Below are 20,861 nucleotides of genomic sequence, written 5' to 3' on the forward strand. Positions count from 1 at the left end.
TCCCAGCATCAGAGTCTTTTCCAGTCAGTCAACTCGTCGCATGAGGTGGCCAAAGTATTGCAGTTTCAGCTTTAGCATCAGTCCCTCCAATGAACATCCAGGATTGATCTCCTTTAGAATGGACTGGTTGGATCTCCTTGCAGTATAAGGGACTCTCAAGAGTCTTCTCCAACACCACAGTTCAAAAGCATCGATTCTTCGGCGATCAGCCTTCTTCACAGTCCAACTCTCACAACCATACATGACCACGGGAAAAACCATTGCCTTGACTAGACGGACCTTGGTTGGCAAAGTAATGTCTCTGCTTTTTAATATACTATCAAGGTTGGTCATAACTTTCCTTCCAAGGAGCAAGCGTCTTTTAATTTCATGGCTGCAATCAGCATCTGCAGTGATTTTGGAGCCCAAAAAAACAAAGTCTGACACTGTTTCCACTGTTTTTCCATCTATTTCCCATGAAGTGATGGGACCAGATGCCATGATCTTTGTTTTCTGAATGTTGAGCTTCAAACCAACCTTTTCACTCTCCTCTTTCACTTTCATCAAGAGGCTTTTGAGTTCCTCTTCACTTTCTGCCATAAGGGTAGTGTCATCTGCATATCTGAGGTTATTGATATTTCTCCCAGCAATCTTGACTCCAGCTTGTGCTTCTTCCAGCCCAGCGTTCCTCATGATGTACTCTGCATATAAGTTAAATAAGCAAGGTGACAATATACAACCTTGACGTACACCTTTTCCTATTTGGAACCAGTCTGTTGTTCCATGTCCAGTTCTAACTGTTGCTTCCTGACCTGCATACAGGTTTCTCAAGAGGCAGGTCAGGTGGTCTGGGATTCCCATCTCTTTCAGAATGTTCCACAGTTTATTGTGATCCACACAGTCAAAGGCTTTGGCATAGTCAATGAAGCAGAAATAGATGTTTTTCTGAAACTCTCTTGCTTTCTCCATGATCCAGCGGATGTTGGCAATTTGATCTCTGGTGCCTCTGCCTTTTCTAAAACCTGCTTGAACATCTGGGAGTTCACGGTTTACATATTGCTGAAGCCTGGCTTGGAGAATTTTGAGCATGACTTTGCTAGCGTGTGAGATGAGGGCAATTGTCCGGTAGTTTGAGCATTCTTTGGCATTGCCTTTCTTTGGGATTGGAATGAAGACTGACCTCTTCCAGTCCTTGGCCACTGCTGAGTTTTCCAAATCTGCTGACATATTGAGTGCAGCACTTTCACAGCATCATCTTTCAAGACTTGTAATAGCTCAACTGGAATTCCATCACCTCCACTAGCTTTGTTAGTAGTGATGCTTTCTAAGGCCCACTTGACTTCACATTCCAAGATGTCTGGCTCTAGGTCAGTGATCACGTTATCGTGACTATCTTGGTCGGGAAGATCTTTTTTGTACAGTTCTTCTGTGTATTCTTGCCACCTCTTCTTAATATCTTCTGCTTCTGTTAGGTCCATACCATTTCTGTCCTTTATCGAGCCCATCTTTGCATGAAATGTTCCCTTGGAATCTCTAATTTTCTTGAAGAGGTCTCTTGTTTTTCCTATTTTGTTGTTTTCCTCTATTTCTTTGCATTGATCACTGAGGAAGTCTTTCTTATCTCTCCTTGCTATTCTTTGGAACTCTGCATTCAGATGCTTATATCTTTCCTTTTCTCCTTTGCTTTTCGCTTCTCTTCTTTTCACAGCTATTTGTAAGGCCTCCTCAGACAGCCATTTCGCTCTTTTGCATTTCTTTTCCATGGGGATGGTCTTGTTCCCTGTCTCCTGTACAATGTCACGAACCTCCATCCAGAGTTCATCAGGCACTCTATCTATCAGATCTAGTCCCTTAAATCTATTTCTCACTTTCACTGTATAATCATAAGGGATTTGATTGAGGTCATATCTGAATGGTCTAGTGGTTTTCCCTACTTTCTTCAATTTAAGTCTGAACTTCGCAATAAGGAGTTCATGATCTGAGCCACAGTCAGCTCCTGGTCTTGTTTTTGCTAACTGTATACAGCTTCTCCATCTTTGGCTACAAAGAATATAATCAATCTGATTTCGGTGTTGACCATCTGGTGATGTCCATGTGTAGAGTCTTCTCTTGTGTTGTTGGAAGAGGGTGTTTGCTATGACCAGTGAATTCTCTTGACAAAACTCTATTAGCCTTTGCCCTGCTTCATTCCGTGCTCCAAGGCCAAATTTGCCAGTTACTCCAGGTGTTTCTTGACTTCCTACTTTTGCATTCCAGTCCCCTAGAATGAAAAGGACATCTTTTTTGGGTGTTAGTTCTAAAAGGTCTTGTAGGTCTTCATAGAACCGATTAACTTCAGCTTCTTCAGCATTACTGGTTGGGGCATAGGCCTGGATTACTGTAATATTGAATGGTTTGCCTTGGAAACGAACAGAAATCATCCTGTCATTTTTAAGATTGCATCCAAGTACTGCATTTCGGACTCTTTTGTTCACCATGATGGCTACTCCATTTCTTCTAAGGGATTCCTGCCCACAGTAGTAGATATAATGGTCATCTGAGTTAAATTCACCCATTCCAGTCCATTTTAGTTCACTGATTCCTAGAATGTCGACGTTCACTCTTGCCATCTCCTGTTTGACCACTTCCAATTTGCCTTGATTCATGGACCTAACATTCCAGGTTCCTATGCAATATTGCTCTTTACAGCACCGGACCTTGCTTCTATCACTGGTCACATCCACAACTGGGTATTGGTTTTGCTTTTGCTCCATCCCTTTATTCCTTCTATAGTTATTTCTCCACTGAGCTCCAGTAGCATACTGGGCACCTACCGACCTGGGGAATTCCTCATTCAGTATCCTATCATTTTGCTATGAAATTAACAGTCATTAGGGTTTGGGCCACATGAGACCAATTTAACTTCTTGGGAGGTCTGTGTTGAGTCTGAAAGAGTTTGGGCTGAATACAAAGGATAAGTCTTGAAGGTAAAAACATTAGGATTTAAGCATAAAATGGTCAACTTGAGTCTGCTTGCTAGAGAGAGCATCCAGGAGTTGCTGTCCTGGGGCTGCTTGTGGTGACACTTTCAGAATCACTATTGAATAATAAATTATACAGTTATTTATCTGAGTTCATTTGCCCTGTCCTGGCATTGCAATTTGGAAATAAGTTTCAGAAATCAGGAGCTGTGGATCGGGAAGAAGCTGAACCCCATTTTCCTGGTGTTCTCTGTGAGGTCTGGAGGGTGGGAAAGAAATGAATGCCTATGGGAGGTAGAAATGCATGGAGCTACTGGTGGCTTCACATAAGCCCCCACAGGAGAAGGTTTAAAGTCACAGCTGAGGGCATGGTTACAGCTGTATGAACCTGCTGTCTGACTGGGGTTAGTCACGGAAACTGAGTCCAGGTTTCCTTGTTGCTACAGTGGAGATAACATCTTTCTGTCACCTGACAATGCTTAGCACAGAGGGCGACCCACAGGAGGAACTTCATAAAGAGGCAGCCGTATAGGCACAGAAAAAGGGATGCTGCTTTGTGTTTACGTTTTTAGCATTCTCTAATGTCATGCAACGTACAAGGGCTATTTCTAAAATGGGAAAGAAATGTTACGGAGGACAGAAGGATTGACCCAAACACACCATCTACCTCATTGAAAAGCAGCTCTCGCCTCTGCTGCTTCCGGAGGTCCATTTTCTTCACTGCGACTTGTTTCCCAGTGTGTTTCTCTGTGGCGATGCACACGATGCCGGTTGACCCCTCCCCAATTTTGATAAAGTTGTCCAAGTATTCCCTGGGGTCTCCTGGGCTGACCACCAGCTGCAAGGCAGCCCGGAACTGTTCATGGGACACCCTGGAGGGCTGCTGGTCTGAGGAGGAGCCCCAGCTGGGTGGGGGGTAGGTGCTAGATGAGATGCTGAGAGAGCTCAGGTAAGAAGCTGTGGAGATGTACTGGGAGCTGGTCTGCAGGGAGGGGTGGTGGTACAGGGTGGCTTTGTTGTACCCAGATGGGTACTGGTGGCTGCTTGAGGAATAGCCTGCTTTGCTTTGACTCTGAGGTAGTTTGCTGGGACCCCTGGGGTAGGTGTCGGACCCTGACAGTGGAGGGCTGAGGACCATCTGTGCTCGATCATAATCCACCTGGAAAGACAGACATAGATGGAGAAATTCACATGCTCTATCTGAACATCACAGCCATCACACAGCTGGTCCAAATGATGAGCATCATTTTTCACAACCTGCTCAGGGGAAACGCTTACCTCGTGAAGTCCTGGGATGTCTGCTTTATCTGCCCTCCAACTTCCCCACCCAGCCTCTTTCTTTCTCCTTCCCTATTAAAATCCCCAGAAGCAGACTCTGAGACCTGGATTAGAATGCAAGTAGTAGGACTTATGAAGTGAGACAGGAATGGGGAAAAAGTCAATAAAGTGTGAATCATAAAGTATGGTGGCTAGTTTTAGGTGTCAACTTGGCTATACAAGGAGCTCTGTTGCTTGCTCAAACACCAGTCCAGATATCACTGTGGAGGCAATTTTCAGATGTGATTAACATTTAAATCAGTAGACTTTGAGTAGAACAGATTACCCTACAAAATGTGGGTGGGCCATATCAAATCAATTGAAGGTTTTAAGAGAAAAGATTGAGTTTACCCAGAGAGGAAGATTTTTGCACCTATACTGCCCTTGGGCTCAAATATCTATCAATTCTTGCTGGAATTTCTAGCCCCCACAACTGCATGAGTCAGTTTCTTAAAATCTCTTCCTCTTTCTGTATGCATGCATGCACACACACATGCATACCCTGTTGGTTCTGTTTCTCTGGTGAACTCTAACATACACAGCAAGATACCATTGATGTAACTTGAACTTAATCCCACTAGGCAAGTCTAAACCCTGGAAGACTATGTAGGACATGCACTTTAAAATTGTCCCATCTCAGAGCAGAGAGTTAAGGCATTCAGGCACCAAATCTGCTTACCATCAGCTCCTTGGGATATGAATTCCCTGGCACTTTTGGCCTTCTGTGTCCTGGACTGAGCAGGCTCTGACAGTAAGAGGAAGGTCTAAGACCAAGATTTTTTAGCCTTGGTACCCATCCCTTGGTACCCTTGGTCTCTCTTCTGGACCAGATAATTCTTTGATGTGGATGGCTGTCCTAAGGATATTTAACAGCATCCCTGGAGTCTACCCACTAGATGCTGTAGCAGCTTTTCCTCCCATTTATGGCCAACAAAATTTCATAAGATGCTGTCAAGTGTTCCCAGGATATAGACAAAATCACCCTTGATCAAGGACTACTGTTTTAGACACAGGAAAGCAGTGCTGGCAGATAGAACAGTCAGGGGTGAAGGGATACGTCTGAGGCACCAGCACTACAAATGTAATGAGAGAAAACATATTTGCAGGGCTGTGTGTGTGTGTGTGAAAAAGAAACCCACTCAGCCCGCAAAAGGATTATAGCAAAGAACATTCTACTCTGATTGTGAAGAGTGGATTGAGGGACTCAGTGGAGCAGATGGGGACGACAGATAGGGCAGGGGTGGAGGAAGCCAGTGAGGGGTTTCTAAGACAGTAGAGGTAGGTTTCAGCAATCACACTCTGGAAAAGACCAAGAAGGAGCTCTGGCCACCCCTGGAATGACTGAGGCCAAGGATGGTGAATATACCACAGCACACTACCCTCACCTTCTTGCCCAAAGCAGGAAGTGTTAATAGATCAATGCACTCCTTTGTGCAAGATCCTGATAATAACAGAGTATTGGGTAAACAGAAGGTGCTTGAGAAAGATTTGTTGATGGGACCTCAGCCTCCTTCTTAATACAGCATCCCAGGAAGTCTCTACTACTCTAGTGGGATGTACATGGAATGACATTTTCATGCTCACCCTCATCTACCCCAAGGATCTAGATTTGCTCTAAATGATGGTTACTGGATACATGTGTCTATCTAATTAAAATCAATAGAAACCAAAGTTAAAAATTCCATCCCTCATTCACATTAGTCATATGTTAGGTATTTAATGAGTCGACATATTGAACAGCACAGATAAGAGAACATTTCCACCATTGCGGAATATTCTACAGGGTTGCACTGGTCTATATGAAATCACTGGTCCTGTGTGGTCCATTCATTCATTCATTTAGTGCTCTGCTTAATCGCTCAGTCATGTCCAACTCTTTGTGACCCCAATGACTATAGCCCGTCAAGCTCCTCTGTCCATGGGATTCTCCAGGCAAGAATACTGGAGTGGGTGGCCATGCCCTCCTCCAGGGGATTTTCCCAACCTAGGGATCAAACCCAGGTCTCCCACATTACAGGTGGATTCTTTACTGTCAGAACCACAGGGAAGCCCCATTCATTTAGCACACAAATTAATATTGAGCAACTATTAGCTGCTAGGCACCATCTCAGGTGCCATGGGAAGGTCCAGCAATAATCGCAATGGATGGTATTTCTGTCTTCCTGGAGTTTACTAGAGAAGAAGATGGATGACAGACAAGAAAATCAATAACTATGCAGTATATGGTCTAGTAGCAATGGGTGATATGAAAAATAAGACAGAGGAAGGGGGTTGAGAGTAACAAGATGCTGTCTTGGATGGGCTGTCCAAGGAAGGCTTTCTGAGAGGTGCCACACGAGTAGAAGCCTGGTTGAAGTGAGGGAGCGAGCCCTGGACTGTGCGGGGCTGGGGGGCAGTCCAGGCAGGGGCACAGCATGTACAGAGCTCTGAACACATACAGGCTTGAGGAGCAGCACGGAGCCGAGGGCAGGCGCCTGGGGAAGACGGAAGGAGAAGCAGCGCACAGGCAGCTCGTGTGGACCCACGGCAAGGATGCTGGAGGTTGCTACGCAGAGAGGCGTGGTGGGGTCCTGACTCTTGCTGCTGAAGGAGCAGCTCTGGTGGTAGGGATGCCGGTGAGCTTACTGCAACCAGTGTGGGCGGAGATTAGGGTGGGTTGTCTACATGGCATGAGGAACTGTGGGATCTGGGGTCAAGTCTAAAGACAGAGCTGGCAGGATTTTCTGACGGATGGGATTAGAATATGAAGCAGAAGAATCAGAGGTAATTCCCAGGATTTTGGCTTGAGGAACAGGCCACTTAGTAATAGGAGAAGCACAAGGGCAGAAGCAGGATTGTGGGTGGTGAATCAGACTCCAAGACAGCTCCCAGGGATCCCTGCTTCTCGGCAGGAATGTGCAGTCTTTTCTGCGGTATCAGGTGGATTTGTGTGGGGAAAAGAATATGGTGGAAGTGATAGCAAGTGCCCTCTGAGGTCAGTATGGACATCGTGGCTTCCCTCCATTCTCTCCTATTGCTCTGGCTTTCTCTAGGTGCCATGTTGTGGGGACACTCAAAAATCTATGGAGAGGTCTTCCTGCCAAGAGCCAGCTAGAAATAGAAGCCTCCCACCAACAGCCAAGTGTGTCATCTTGGAGGTGATCCTTTGGCCCCAGTCAAGCCTTCAGATGGCAGTAGCCCGGGATTCTTTATTACACACTAATAGGTAACTAACACATGCAGGAAAACCCAGAGTTCCATCACGGCCATGTTAAGTGTGAGACAGCTGTCTCTTAGGTGACAGGCATGCCTCCAGTCCAGGGAAGAGCGGAGGCTGACGACATGAATCTGAGAGTTGTCAATATTTAGCTGGTATTAAAAGCCATGGCATTGAATGTGTAAGAGAAAGTTCAAGGACTCCAGCATGTGGAGTCTAGAAAGAGAAGGAGGAAGCTGCATAGGAGCTGAGAAGGAGAGGCCAACTTGGCAGAAACGGCACAAAGGGCCTAGGGTGTCCTAAGGCCCAGAAGGACAGTGTTTCAGGAAGGAAGGAGTGAGGGACCATCGCATGCCATGGAGAAGTGAAGCAGGGTGCAGCCGCACCTGGCCACAAGGTGGTCATCAGACACAGGTGCCGTCAGAGGCACTGGCCCTCACACCGTGTGACTAGGGCCACCTCCCCAAGTCAGGAACAAGGTCTGCACATAGTGGGCCCCTGACAGGGGCTGCCGTGGGGCTGCTCTCAGTTACACACCGCCCTCTGGCTCCAGATCACACTGCCGACCTCCTGCCCTGCTGTGCTTGGGAGCCTCATGCTGGCCGGGGCTGGGGTGCTATACAGTCTGAGCCCTGGCCCGGTTGCAGAGCGGAGAGAACGTATTGAAGGATGTATTGAAGGCTGAATTTTGGTTCTGAGACTTCAGTCAAATCACTTAGTAAAATCAGGTTCATCATACCTCTCTCCGAGGGTTTTTATGAGGCTTAAGGTAAGCCTAAAGCTGAAACTCCAATACTTTGGCCACCTCATGCAACGAATTGACTCACTGGAAAAGAGTCTGATGCTGGGAGGGATTGGGGGTGGGAGGATATGGGGACAACAGAGAATGAGATGGCTGGATGGCATGAGATGGCATCACCGACTCGATGGACATGAGTTTGAGTGAACTCCGGGAGTTGGTGATGAACAGGGAGGCCTGGCATGCTTGATTCATGGGGTCGCAAAGAGTCGGACAAGACTGAGTGACTGAACTGAACTGAAGGGCCCCCTAGAGCAGCCTACAGATTAAGAAAGGACTCTGGACTCAAAGCCTTTATTTGCCATTTACAAGTTGTGCGACATTGGGCAAATTATTTAAACTCCTGTGCTTCGAAGAACGATGGTGCTTCAGTCGTGTCTGACTCTGTGCGACCCCATAGATGGAAGCCCACCAGGCTCCCCTGTCCCTGGGATTCTCCAGGCTGGAGTGGGTTGCCATTTCCTTCTCCAATGCATGAAAGTGAAAAGTGAAAGTGAAGTTGCTTAGTTAATTAATTCATTCTAGGTAGTGTTATATAAAGTGCTTAGCAAAATGGAAGGAATGTAAAAGAAAATAATAAATAGTAACTACAATGGTAATAGAACTAGTGAGCATTTATTGAATACTTACAATGTACTTGTATATATACTCCTATTACACGCATCTTCTAAAACAAAGTGGCTCATTATAATATCAGTTCAGTTCAGTCTCTCAGTTGTGTCCGACTCTTTGCATTATAATATAGCAAACATCATTGAAATGCTATATTTGAGATCAAGTTGGATTTTGTCTAAGGTCCTGGATTTGTGCCATACACAAAACTGGTCTGTGTATGTGCTAGGGTTAGGGGATGACAAATGTTGGTGTAAATTAAATAATTAAATTATTTCTGCAAATTAAGCTCAGATTAGCGAAGCCTAGGCTAGTTACAAGGCCATCATGTGATGGGAAGCAGGGCCTATGACTTTTACTCTTGAAAGCATGTCCTGGGAGCCATCACATGCCATTATCTCCTGCTGTCTTTAATACAGTATTTCCTCCTGTGCTTTCAAACAGAATTCATTCTCCGCAAGCAGGTATAGCTGACCTCTGAAGAAATGTTAGAAGTAAAAGGTGTCTCTGGTAGGAATCACATTCCTCCACTGCTCTTTATCAGACTCTACTCATCATGACTGTCATGTGACATCAAGAAAAGACCACTTGAATCTGATCTTACATTTAGTTTGTGTATGGTGTTAGAGAATGTTCTAATTTCATTCTTTACCATGTAGCTGTCCAGTTTTCCCAGCACCACTTATGAAAGAGACTATATTTTCTCCATTGTATACTCTTACCTCCTTTTGTCTTGCAAATCAACTATTCTCTAATATAGAATAAAAATTAATGTTTTAAAAAATAAATAATACTGTCTTCACAAATGGGAGGATTTCCAGTGAGACAGAATGCAGAGTTCACCATGAGCTAAAGGTCTTTGAAATTAGGTCTTAGAGATAAAACAGTGCCAGTGTCTTTCATGGCTGATAGGAGGAAGTGCAGACTCTTAAAAAAGCAATGGATGAGGCACAAATGCTATCACAAGAGACAGGTTTTGGTACCAGACTCAGGGGATATGGGTCAAAGGACAGTGGACATTTGGCTACTGGGAGAGAATGCGTGGTCCTCTCTCCATGCTCCATCCACTCAGAGATGATGGTGGGCAAACAGCTGACTGCGTAAAGGAGAAATTCATAAGCAACCTGTTGTATTGACTGTGTTGCTGAACCATGGCCTTCAGGTGATCTTCATGACCCAAGGGTTCCATGATGGTGACTGTCACTGGCTCAAACACTGTGGCGAGCCTTATGGTTTTTCACTGTAATAGACAAGCAGAAGGTGGTTAACCCCACTGCATGGTTGATGAAACTGAAGCTCTGGGAGGTGAAACTCTCCCCAAGCAATCCAAAGTCAAGGGCCCCAAACCACAATCTACCATCTGATTCTTTGGTTCAGGTCAGTTCACCCCCAGCGGAACAGTGTCCATGTCCCAGCCGATGGGCACACCGGCACCACAGCCCGGTTTACTGCCTGCCCTGGCAATTCTTATATTCATTGTCACCTCTACAAATCAAGGCTTAACATTCTCTTTTTGATAAAAATTGGAATGTTTTACTGGGAGCCAAAGTTGGGTTCCTTCCTTTAACCAACTGCTTTGTTAGAAGACTGTCCTGCAGGAATAACTCACACTGATGTTAATAATGATACCTGACATTTGCTGAGTGATTTCTACGCGCCAGGGACCATTTTAAGCATTTCATATACGTGCCTGCATTTAAATCCCAAGTAACATAATGAGATAAGTCCTGAAACTGTTCTAGTTTACAGATAACGAAACTGAGACACCATGGGTTTAAGTAGGTCATGGAAAAGTCTCATAGCTCCTAAGAAGTTGAGCTGGGATTCAAATCCAGACAGTATCACCTTAAAATTTGTGATAGCTTCTCAAGGTATCCTTCAACGGTAAGAAGATAGCCAGGGTCAGGACTGAGGCAGACACAGTATAGAGTGGCAGCTACAGAGCTAAAGCCTGGTTGGGTATTTCACTAGGGGCCCAGATGTCTAAGCAGCCTGGGGCACAATGCAAGAACTCGGCCAGAAAATGATGGATGATGATGCCTGGGGGAGGGGGATGGGAGAAAAATTAACTGTGTATTTTAATAGTCTTGGCTTTATATAAATCAGCTCAAAATATATTAAAAAGGGATAATCAATCATTAGAGCAAAATGAGTTTATCGTTTCAGGAAAATGAATGCATTGTTTTCATTTTTCTGTGGCCACAGCAGAATTTTGTGTTCAGCTACAAGGCTCAAACTTTCTTCTAGGTGTTTGTCTAAGCTCTCTTCTATAACAAGGTCTCCTGGCCCTTTTACATGGCTCTTAAATTGTTACAACTATTTAATTTTCCTACTCTAAATAATCTTTCCCATGATACCTTATAATTATAAATGGGTGAAACAAAAATGATTAATTTGTCCATATACACTACTGAACTGTTTTGTACATACATACACACTTGTGCCTATAAGAAAGACTTTTAAAGGAATACAGCTTGAACTGGCAACCTGTTCTACAGCCTGACTTACAAATATATTCTAGGGAGAAAAGGAGTACATTTGGAGTCCACGTGGGCAGGCCTACAGTATCTTGAGATGAATGTAAGATTTTATCATTTAGTAAAACCACAATGGAGTGAAATTAGACAAGGGAAAGGTATAGATATTTAAAAAGAGAATCCAATGTGCCTCTCACCACCCATGTCTCAAACCATTTCCAAAAGATCCATGCATCTAGTGTATGCTCTAAAACCTTACTGCAGAGACCTTATTTCAAAGGCACAGGGGTGGGAGGGCAGAAGGCAGGAGAGAAAGCAGTGAAGAGCCACCAGAAAGCCCGCCCCTGATTCTTTGAAGAAAACACTCCTGTGACTTTGTGGAAAAGTAGCTTCATACAAATAAGACCGTGGTCTACATACATTGAAGGTGGGTTTCCATACGGCAAGGTGTAGTGATAATAGAGAAGACCAGATTGATTTGTAAAGTATCACCTAGGCTGATGTCACCAGACTGTCAAATTGCTTAGCTGACATCACAGGATGACTAAATGTCACTAAAAATCAGATACATTCTGAAAAGGAACTCTCTCTACAGGAATCTTTAAAAATACTGAAAACAAATACAGAAAATGTCTCAGTTTCCTTCCTTTTTGAAATGGTTAATAACATATTCGTTTTTTAGTTTCCCGATGACTTTCAGAATTCCATATAAATTAAATCTTGCTTTTTCATGGCTTTATTCAAACCCCATCAAGAATTAAGAAAGGCCACACACAAAAAAGCAGTATTATAAGGGAATAAATAATTCTCAGTTAACAAATCAACCAGACTGCCCTTGCACAATGAACACGACATCTTCAAGGATAGGGTCAGACACAGGCTTATGATGTATCAAAATTATAAATAATTATAGCAATGAATTCATTTAATCAATCAATTTCACCAGTGGTGTGCTGGGGTGGACAGGACATAAAACTCCACACAGCTATCAATTGCTCTGATTACAGCTGGCTGTCGGCCAGAATTCCTCTGATCCATGTTAGTTAAATGCACATTAATCTGAATTTGGCAGTGTAATCAAGGACCTAACTGAACTGTGAAATTGAATTCTGCAGTGGAACATCATTTGACCATTTTATGCCAAGGCTGGGGAAAAAAGGCTCAGTGGGAGGAGGGAGAGAGAAAGAAAAGAAGGAAAAAACTCCTGCGGCAGCATCTATTTGTCATCGTGGCCTTCCACGCTGGTGACAGGCAGGCTGCGTCTGGATTGTGCTGGATGGGTGTGTGTGTGTGTGTGTGTGCGTGCGTGCACGTGTGTGTGTGTGTATGGTATAAGTCTGCACCCACATAATGGGGACTGCGGAAGCTTCCATGAAGGATGGAGTCTCTCTCTCCACGCCCTGCAGTTATAGGGAATGCAGAGGCAGCCGTTTCCAGTGCCTGAGTGTGATGCTTTAATACACCTTTTCAAAGTACAACAAAGCAAAGAGACTGCTCATGCCCAGAATGAAAAAGCCAGACTGCGTGCTGCTTGTTCTCCATAAATCAAATGCAGGATAAGAGTGAATCATAGGGCTTTAAGTAAGAAAAGGACATCTTACACTGTCCTTACTTGACTCAAAGGGAAATGTAATAGGGCTAGGCTTGGCTTGGGAAAAGGAAAACATTTGCTCGTAAGGACCTGGGAGAGAATCTGGAGCTGGTTTTCTCTGCAGGGACATTTAAGAGATGGATAAGTAGGGGAAGGGGATTCCCTAAATCCCATGACCTGCATCCCTTGGTTATGCTCTGCAACCCCAGGCCTTCCTGCTGTGGGGCAGAGGTGCTGCTAATGGGGGCTGATGGGCTCCTGTGTCTCCGTCCTTGAATTTCCAGCCTCTGCTTCTCCCACCAATGTGGCTGCTGACACCAGTGCTATTATTACAGGATGGTGGGGAGTTTTTCCACCTCCAATGGCGTTTTAATAAACAGTAGCTACTGTTCTGACAGCTTGAGGCAAAACCTTGACACGTGCTCAGCCATGGTCAGTTTCCTCCGAATTACTTATGTTCATTTATAAAACGGAGTGGCCCTGTTTCAGAGTCTATGACACTGGCCGGATGACACAGAGATACAGCACACACTTTGAGCTGGCATTCAATTTTGGTGAAAGAGGCACACACATCACAGCAGGGAGCAGGGGTCATGAGCTGGACCCCCTAGGACCTCAAGGATCAAGGTATCCCCTTAAGATCCTTGTTCAGGGAACTTGGGAAGTATATGAAGTTCTGGACAGTCAGACACTTGCTGGATTTCCAAACGGCATGTAGCAGAAAGCTATTCACCATATTTAACTTTTTTGCAGGAAAATCTCCCATCTGTGATGCTGGATACACATCTAGGCATGAAGGAACTTACACATTATGACACGAAGTTTGAAGAGTCATGCATTTCCCTGCTTGCCTTTCCCATGCATCCACAAAACGTATGTTAAATACACACTGAGAGTCTGACAAGTGGCTCATGACCTGTACAAAGAGGCAAACCTTGAGTTACATGAAGAAGTGAAGCAATTTCCGATCAGCAGGCTGTTCCCCCACCTTGGAGTCAGTATATCCAATTAACCCCCCACAGTTGCTGCTCCAAACTCTGCAGATGCATCCTGTATTCAAGAGCAGATTACCCCGACCTGTGCTCTGTCGCCAGCTGCAGGCATGTCATGGGGTGGGTGTGGGGGTGGACCTCTGGGGATTAGTTCACTGCTGAAGGACATAGTTCAAACATGTCAGGGCCTCCGAGAGCACTGGGACAGACAACGCCAGGTGAGATTCATTTCATTCTTAATCTGGTAATGACTTACAATGACCAAAATACAATTTACTGTGAACCATAATAGCATTCACGGGGAGATGAGTCCATTCATATGCAAAAGACGCCTCAAGTCTCCATCAGAAGGGACAGATGTCAGAGCTATTGCTCTGAGTCACCTCTTTGTATGTTTTATGAGCCTTAATGAACAGCCTACAGGAGCCCATGTGTAAAGGAAAAAGATCTACAGGCAGCACTCTGTTATTCTTTTAGGCGATTAAGCACTTCTTTCTTTCTCTCTCTCCCTCCCAGCCCTTCCCCTTCTTAGATTGCTGGTACAGCCTATCAGATTTCACCAGCCTAGACATTTCATTACCCATAAGGCCCCTAAAGTGTATCTGAAAAGTGTTCTGCTGGGACCCTTAGGAGATCAGGAGCTGCAGTTTTGTTTTTGGAGCCTTGGTTGAATCCGGGTATGCCGGTACCACAAAGAATGGTGAGTCATTAAACTTGATTCAGTAAGGCTGAGCACACTGGTTCAACTGCTCTTTCCTTCCAGGGAAAGCAAAGTGATAGCTGAGCAATGAAAAGTCATTGCACTGGTGACTCCAGAAGGAGGGTCTGGGGAACCATGACATTGTTTTCCTTGTGTCCTCTATCTTCACTCAGAACTCCTTAACTCACTGTCTATCTGGAATGACGTGGGCCCAGCATAGCTCACTTTGCTTCTCTGTGCAGTGGGTAAGGTGGAAGGGTTGGTTGGCAAGGAGTCATCACAACTGTCCATCTACAGTGATGATGGTTCTTGCTTTCATGCTGCTAAATTTCCTGTTCTCTCTTAGCATCTGGCTTTCATAGGAGGCCTGAGAATTCTATTTCCATTCTGGAGATCAGAGAAAGAATTGCGGTGGCAGGATTGGGGTCCTCAGACCAGCTCAGTCATGACCTAGAGCTTTGCACGACCTTGAGGAAGTCACACAACTACTCTGGCCTTCTGTGACCCAGATCTCTAAAGTGAGGACAGTTGTAATTATGAGACTGCACAGAATGACTGTGAGGGCAGAGTCAGATAGAACTTGTTACCATATTTTGAAAATGTGTGAAAGTTTATATCGATAGGATGCTTCTATGACTGGCATAAGAGATATGGTGACATGTTTTCCAACCAGAAACATTCCTGAGTATAAGATCTGATACTGAGGATGTTCCAAGTGCTAACTCCCTTACATTTATTAACCTTTTTCCAGCCACAGGACAAGCTGGAAGCAGGTACTGAGATGCCCTATTTTCAGATGAAGGAACTGAGGCACAGACAAGATCACACAGCTGGAGAGTGCCCGAATCTTGGGGATCTGACTCTAGAATGTGTGCTCTTCAATGTCTTCTGTAATGGGTGAGAAAATCTGAACTCTCTTCTGCAAAACCAAAGAAGACCATCACTCAAGGTTGAGGGAGTACATATGAGAGACTCAGGGATCCCTACTCTTAATGCTTTACCTTTAGATCACAGTCTGGTGACTCTAAGGAGCCTGTCAAAGGATTCCAGCCTACCGAGAACAGACAGAATAAAGTGCGCTCCTCTGCACCAAACCCATCTGCGAGTGAGCTCCCATTCCTTGTCGGCAAGGTGAGGGCTGCCTGTGGTGTGAGTGTCTGGGCCCCGAGGGCTTATATCCATTCCCCAAGGCCTTATGCGCCTTGTTTTTATACTGTAGAAACAGGAACATCCTGGAATAGATAGACTTTGGAGTCAAATGGACCTAACTTTGGATTTTGGCTCAGCTGTTTGTCTCACATCCTTGGACGTCTAGAAATATTAAGTCTCTTTGAGTCTCAGTCCTTTGCTGTAAAAAGGGAAATGATCTTGAATTCTTCAGGAGTTGTCATGAGGACAGAATCAGGTCATGTTTGCAAAAGGCTTAGCATAGCACCTGGCACACAGTAAACCCCAGCATCACATCACAGCAGTCATCCATCTAGAAGCTATACACACAGATTGATGTATGTGAGGACACATGTTAATAATTAGGCTACTGTAAGAATTAACTTATTTAACCTTACTCTGCATCATATGGCATCTTTATGCCTATTTCATAGAGAAAGAAGTAAAGGCACAGTTTAGCAGTTTGCTCAGTTGTAAGTGGTGACATCAAGACTCAAGCCAGGGAATGTATCTTCCTGACCTACAGCCCTCACTGCCGGAAAGCACTTGAGAAACGACAGTGAGGGGAAAAGGGTTCCCAGCTGGAGCTGCTTCTGCTCCCATGTGACACTGGGCTGTTTCTAGAGGTATTTTGGTGGTTGTAAGTGAGGGAGGGGTGCTATTGGCCTGTAGTGAGCAGACAACAGGATGCTGCTAAATATCCTACAGTGCACGGGGCAACCCCACAACAAACAATTACCAGACCCCACATGTCAACAGTGTACAGGCGGAGAAATCCTGCTCTAGAGTAGAACAGGATGACACCACCCAACCCTCCACTGCTGCAGGTGTCAGAGGAGATTGTAAGAAGCCAAGTTAAGTTTTGGCACCCACAGAAGCTATTCCTGTGCCACTGGGGATGTAGCCAGTGTCTAGTGAGGGGCTGAGCCCAGAAAGCTGGGTCCCAGCTCTCCTATGAGCAGGCTGACCAGGCTGTTTACTGAGCCTCTCAAAGCCCTGGCGGGCTCATCTGTTCAAAGGGGGCAAGAATTTACAGGATATGATGCTCAACAAGGCAACACATGGATCTGACACCCAGCCAGTGCCTAGTCAACTGGCAGAGTGGGGATGATACTAGGGGCTTCTCAGCAGCTGGAGCCAGAACAAGGGATGGATGTCCCAGGCCAGCAGCAGACACCTGAGCCAGCAGCCGCCTGGTCCCTGGAGAGTGTCGGAACAAGCACAGTCAAATGCGTGGGCAGGAGCTCCTGCCAGCTTCCCTTCCTCTAACGCAGGCTTGTCTGCAGGGCAGGGTGGAAAACAGTCTCTTTCCACACTTTGGTAGTTCTGTAAGTCCTTTATGGATTTGGGTTGACCTTATCTTCCTCTGGAGAATCCCAGGGACGGGGGAGCCTGGTTGGCTGCCGTCTATGGGGTCGCACAGAGTCGGACACGACTGAGGTGACTTAGCAGCAGCAGTATCTTCCTCTAGAGGATTCATCTGCTTAGCCCCAGTAGAATAACCATTTAGAAGTAGAGAGATGGATGCCAGTATCCACATATTCGTAACAACCTTAATTCTTGTCACTCTAATGGGAAAATTAGGTAGGTAGATAATATTGCAAGGTTGTTTTTTTTTTTTTTTTTACTATAGGTTAACATGCACATTTTTTTTTAACTTAAGCCAAAATGTAAAACTGGTCTCTCTCTCTCTCTCTCTCACACACAACACTCCTCATTTTTGCTCTATCTGGAAACCAAGTTTGATGCTTTCTCTCATTATTGTGAACACTGCGCACCAGTTTCTAGAATTTTCTGTAAGCAAAGTCAAATTATCTGAGTTGTGATCGTCATTTCTTTTCTCAGCGGAAAATCCAAATGTGATTGGTAGATTTTCAAGAGTTTAGTTCTAAGGACACAAGCACCTATCTATTTTTAGAAAGATGTTATATTTTTTAAACAAACATTTTAATTACTAACAGGCCTCCCACCTCCTAATCTCCCACAAGAACTGCTCACGAATTTCTCATGGGTCTCCTATGAAACATGGAACAGCAGCTTGGAGTTCTGGTTATAAGGGATGAAAATTACTTGGTAGGAGTGTTATGTGCTTTTTCCCTGAGCCATAATAGTCTCTGCATTGTTTCTGGGTTTGAGAAAACCAGATGTCAGGGCAGCTCTGCTCTGCCTTATGTTTGGGATTCTGCAAGAAGAGGGCACTGTAACGATGGGGCAGTTTATCCCCTCCCTGCTGCCTCCTCCCTCTCTGCCTTGATCCTTCGCTCCATCCTCTATATTCCTCCAGTTAACCTAAAGTTCTGGTAGTCACCGGGACCTCTCGTGGGTTTTACTGGCAAATGCAGTTGAAACCCTAAAATTACATATGCCAATATAATGGGAAGAATGTTGAGTTGGGAGAAACTCCAGGCCTGGATTCTTGTTCTTGTTTTGCAACTAGCAAATGAAACCTTAAGTGTGCCATGTGACTTTCTGGACCTCAGTTTCCCCTTCTGTGAAATGAGTAGGCAGGGGATGTTTGTGGTTATATTAAATCTCAAATGCCTCAAGGGATTAGGCTAATGGGAAAAATGAGTGAAGTGTGCTAGGCAGAGTCTATCTTTTCTAATGGGGCAAGCCTTTACCTCCAGACAGTTCTGTTTCCAATGCTATGTGGAAATGTGGGCCCAGGCACAACAAATGGTTCCATTTTTCACAAGAGAAACCCGAGACTCAAGAGCTGAGAATTCTAAGGGAAATATCTTGATTTCTCAGATGTTGAAAATGACTGCTGGATGACTAGACATGTTAATGGGCCAAATACAGCTCCATGACTGAAAGGTTAAAGCCTCAGAACACAATTTTCTCAGTGACAATGACCTAAAACAGCTCTCGACACAAGCATTCAAATATACTGCACAGAAAAAATCATATTCAACCATGTATAGCCAAAACAATTCGGAGGAAAAAGAATACAACTGGAGGTATCATATTTCCTCATTGCAAACTATATTACAAAGTTATAGTAATCAAAACAGGATGGTTTTGGCATAAAACACACTTAGATCAATGGAACAGAATACACAGCCCAGAAATAAACCCCACACATGTAGTCAATTATTGGAAAAGGAGCCAAGGATGTACAATAGGGAAAGGGTAGTCTCTTCAATAAATAGTGTTGGGAAAACTGGACAGCTGTGTGTAAAAGAATGAAACTGGACCCCTATCTTAAACCAATCATACACAAAATTCAACTCAAATGGACTAAAGACTTGAAACCATAAAGTTTCTAGAAGAAAGCTCTTTGACATTGTTCTTTGCAATGACGTTTTTAGACTTGACACTAAAAGCAAAGGCAACAAAAGCAAAAATAAACAAGTAGGTCTAAATTAGACTAAAAAACTTCTGCTGAGCAAAGAAAGGGGCTTCCCTGATAGCTTAGTTGGTAAAGAATCTGCCTGCAATGCAGGAGACCCCAGTTTGATGCCTGGGTTGGGAAGATTCCCTGGAGAAGGGAAAGGCTACCCACTCCAGTATTCTGGCCTGGAGAATTCCATGGACAGCTGGAATCTCTGTTCCACTGGTTTATGATAGGGGTCCAGTTTCTTTGTATTCTGTATTCTGTTATCCTGTTCCATTGGTTTAAGATAGGAGTCCAGTTTCATTCTTTTACACACGGCTGTCCAGCTTTCCCAACACTATTTATTAAAGAGACTACCCTCTCCCCATTGTACATTCTTGGCTCCTTTTTCAATAACTGACCACATGTATGTGGGGTTTATTTCTGGGTTGTGTATTCTGTCCCACTGATCTAAGTGTGTTTTATGCCAAAACCATCCTGTTTTGATTACTATAACTTTGTAATGTAGTTTGCAATGAAGAAATGTGATACCTTCAGTTGTACAGTTAAAAAAAAACCCAACAAAATGAAAAAGTAACCTATAGAACAGGAGAAAATATTTTCAGATCACATATTTGATAAGGAGTTAATATCAAGTATTCTGGAAACTCATAGCAAGGAATTCAATAGCAAAAATACCATATTGCCATATACCATAATTTTAAAATGGGCAAAGGATCCGAACAGACAATTTTCTGAAGAAACATGCAAATGGCCAACAGGTATATAAAAAGGTGCTCAACATCACTAATCATCAGAAAAATGCAAATTAAAAGCACAATGAGATACTACCTCAATCTGTTAGGACAGCTGTTATTAAAAAGGTGTGTTTGCTAGGTCATTTCAGTAGTGTCCAACTCTTTGCGACCCTATGGACTGTAGCCCACCAAGCTCCTCTGTCCAAACAATTCTCCAGGCAAGAATCCTGGAGTGGGTTGCCATTTCTTTATCCAGGGGATCTTCCTGACCCAGGGATCGAACCTGCCTCTCTTTATGTTGCCTGCATTGGCAGGAGAGTTCTTTGTCCCTAGCGCCACCAATGAGGATGTGCAGAAAGGAGAACGCTTGTGTAGTGTTGGTGGGCACATGCACTGGTACGATCACAATGGGAAACAGTGAGAAAGTGTACACGAAATTAAAAGTAGAACTACTACATGGTACAGCAATCCTACTTCCAGGCATATATCCAAAGGAAACAAAATCATTATCTGGAAAAGATATCTGTACTCCCATGCCCATTGCCACATTATTAGCATAGACAAGGCATGGAAACAATCAACAAATAAATGGATCAAGAAAATGTGACTCAAAGAAATGTATATATAAAGGAATATTCTTCAGCCTTACAAGAGAAGGAAACCTTGAACCTTGTCATCTGCAATAACATGGAAGAAACTGAAGGGCATTATGCTAAGTGAAATAAGCCATACAGAGAATGACAACTACTGTAAATGGCATCATTTATATGTGGGAGTTTAGAAAACAAAGGAAGATGTCAAACTCAAGGAAACAGAGAACAGAAAAGTAGTTGCCAGGGTCTAGGAGGTGGAGAAAAGGAAGTTGGTTAAAGGATACAAACTTCCAGCTCTAAGGTCTGAGGATGGTTTGTATCACATGGTGATTGTAGTTGTTAGTACTATATTGTAGAATTGAAATCTGCTAAGAGAGTAGAACCTAAATTTCTCATACATAAGC

The 20,861-nt window shown here is 44.2% G+C and overlaps 1 protein-coding gene across 1 annotated transcript in view; it reads right to left on the reverse strand.

The window, feature by feature from the left end:
* PAK5 (p21 (RAC1) activated kinase 5) overlaps nt 1-20,861 on the reverse strand; it is a 247,551-nt gene that overhangs the window by 22,460 nt on the left and 204,230 nt on the right. The window contains 1 exon segment of the mRNA XM_055426086.2: nt 3,607-4,098. Coding sequence (XP_055282061.2) covers nt 3,607-4,098 — 492 coding nt within the window.

This window comes from Moschus berezovskii, chromosome 15, assembly GCF_049115385.1.
Source record: "Moschus berezovskii isolate FMDL1 chromosome 15, NW_MosBer_1.0, whole genome shotgun sequence".
Classification (NCBI taxonomy): Eukaryota; Metazoa; Chordata; class Mammalia; order Artiodactyla; family Moschidae; genus Moschus; species Moschus berezovskii.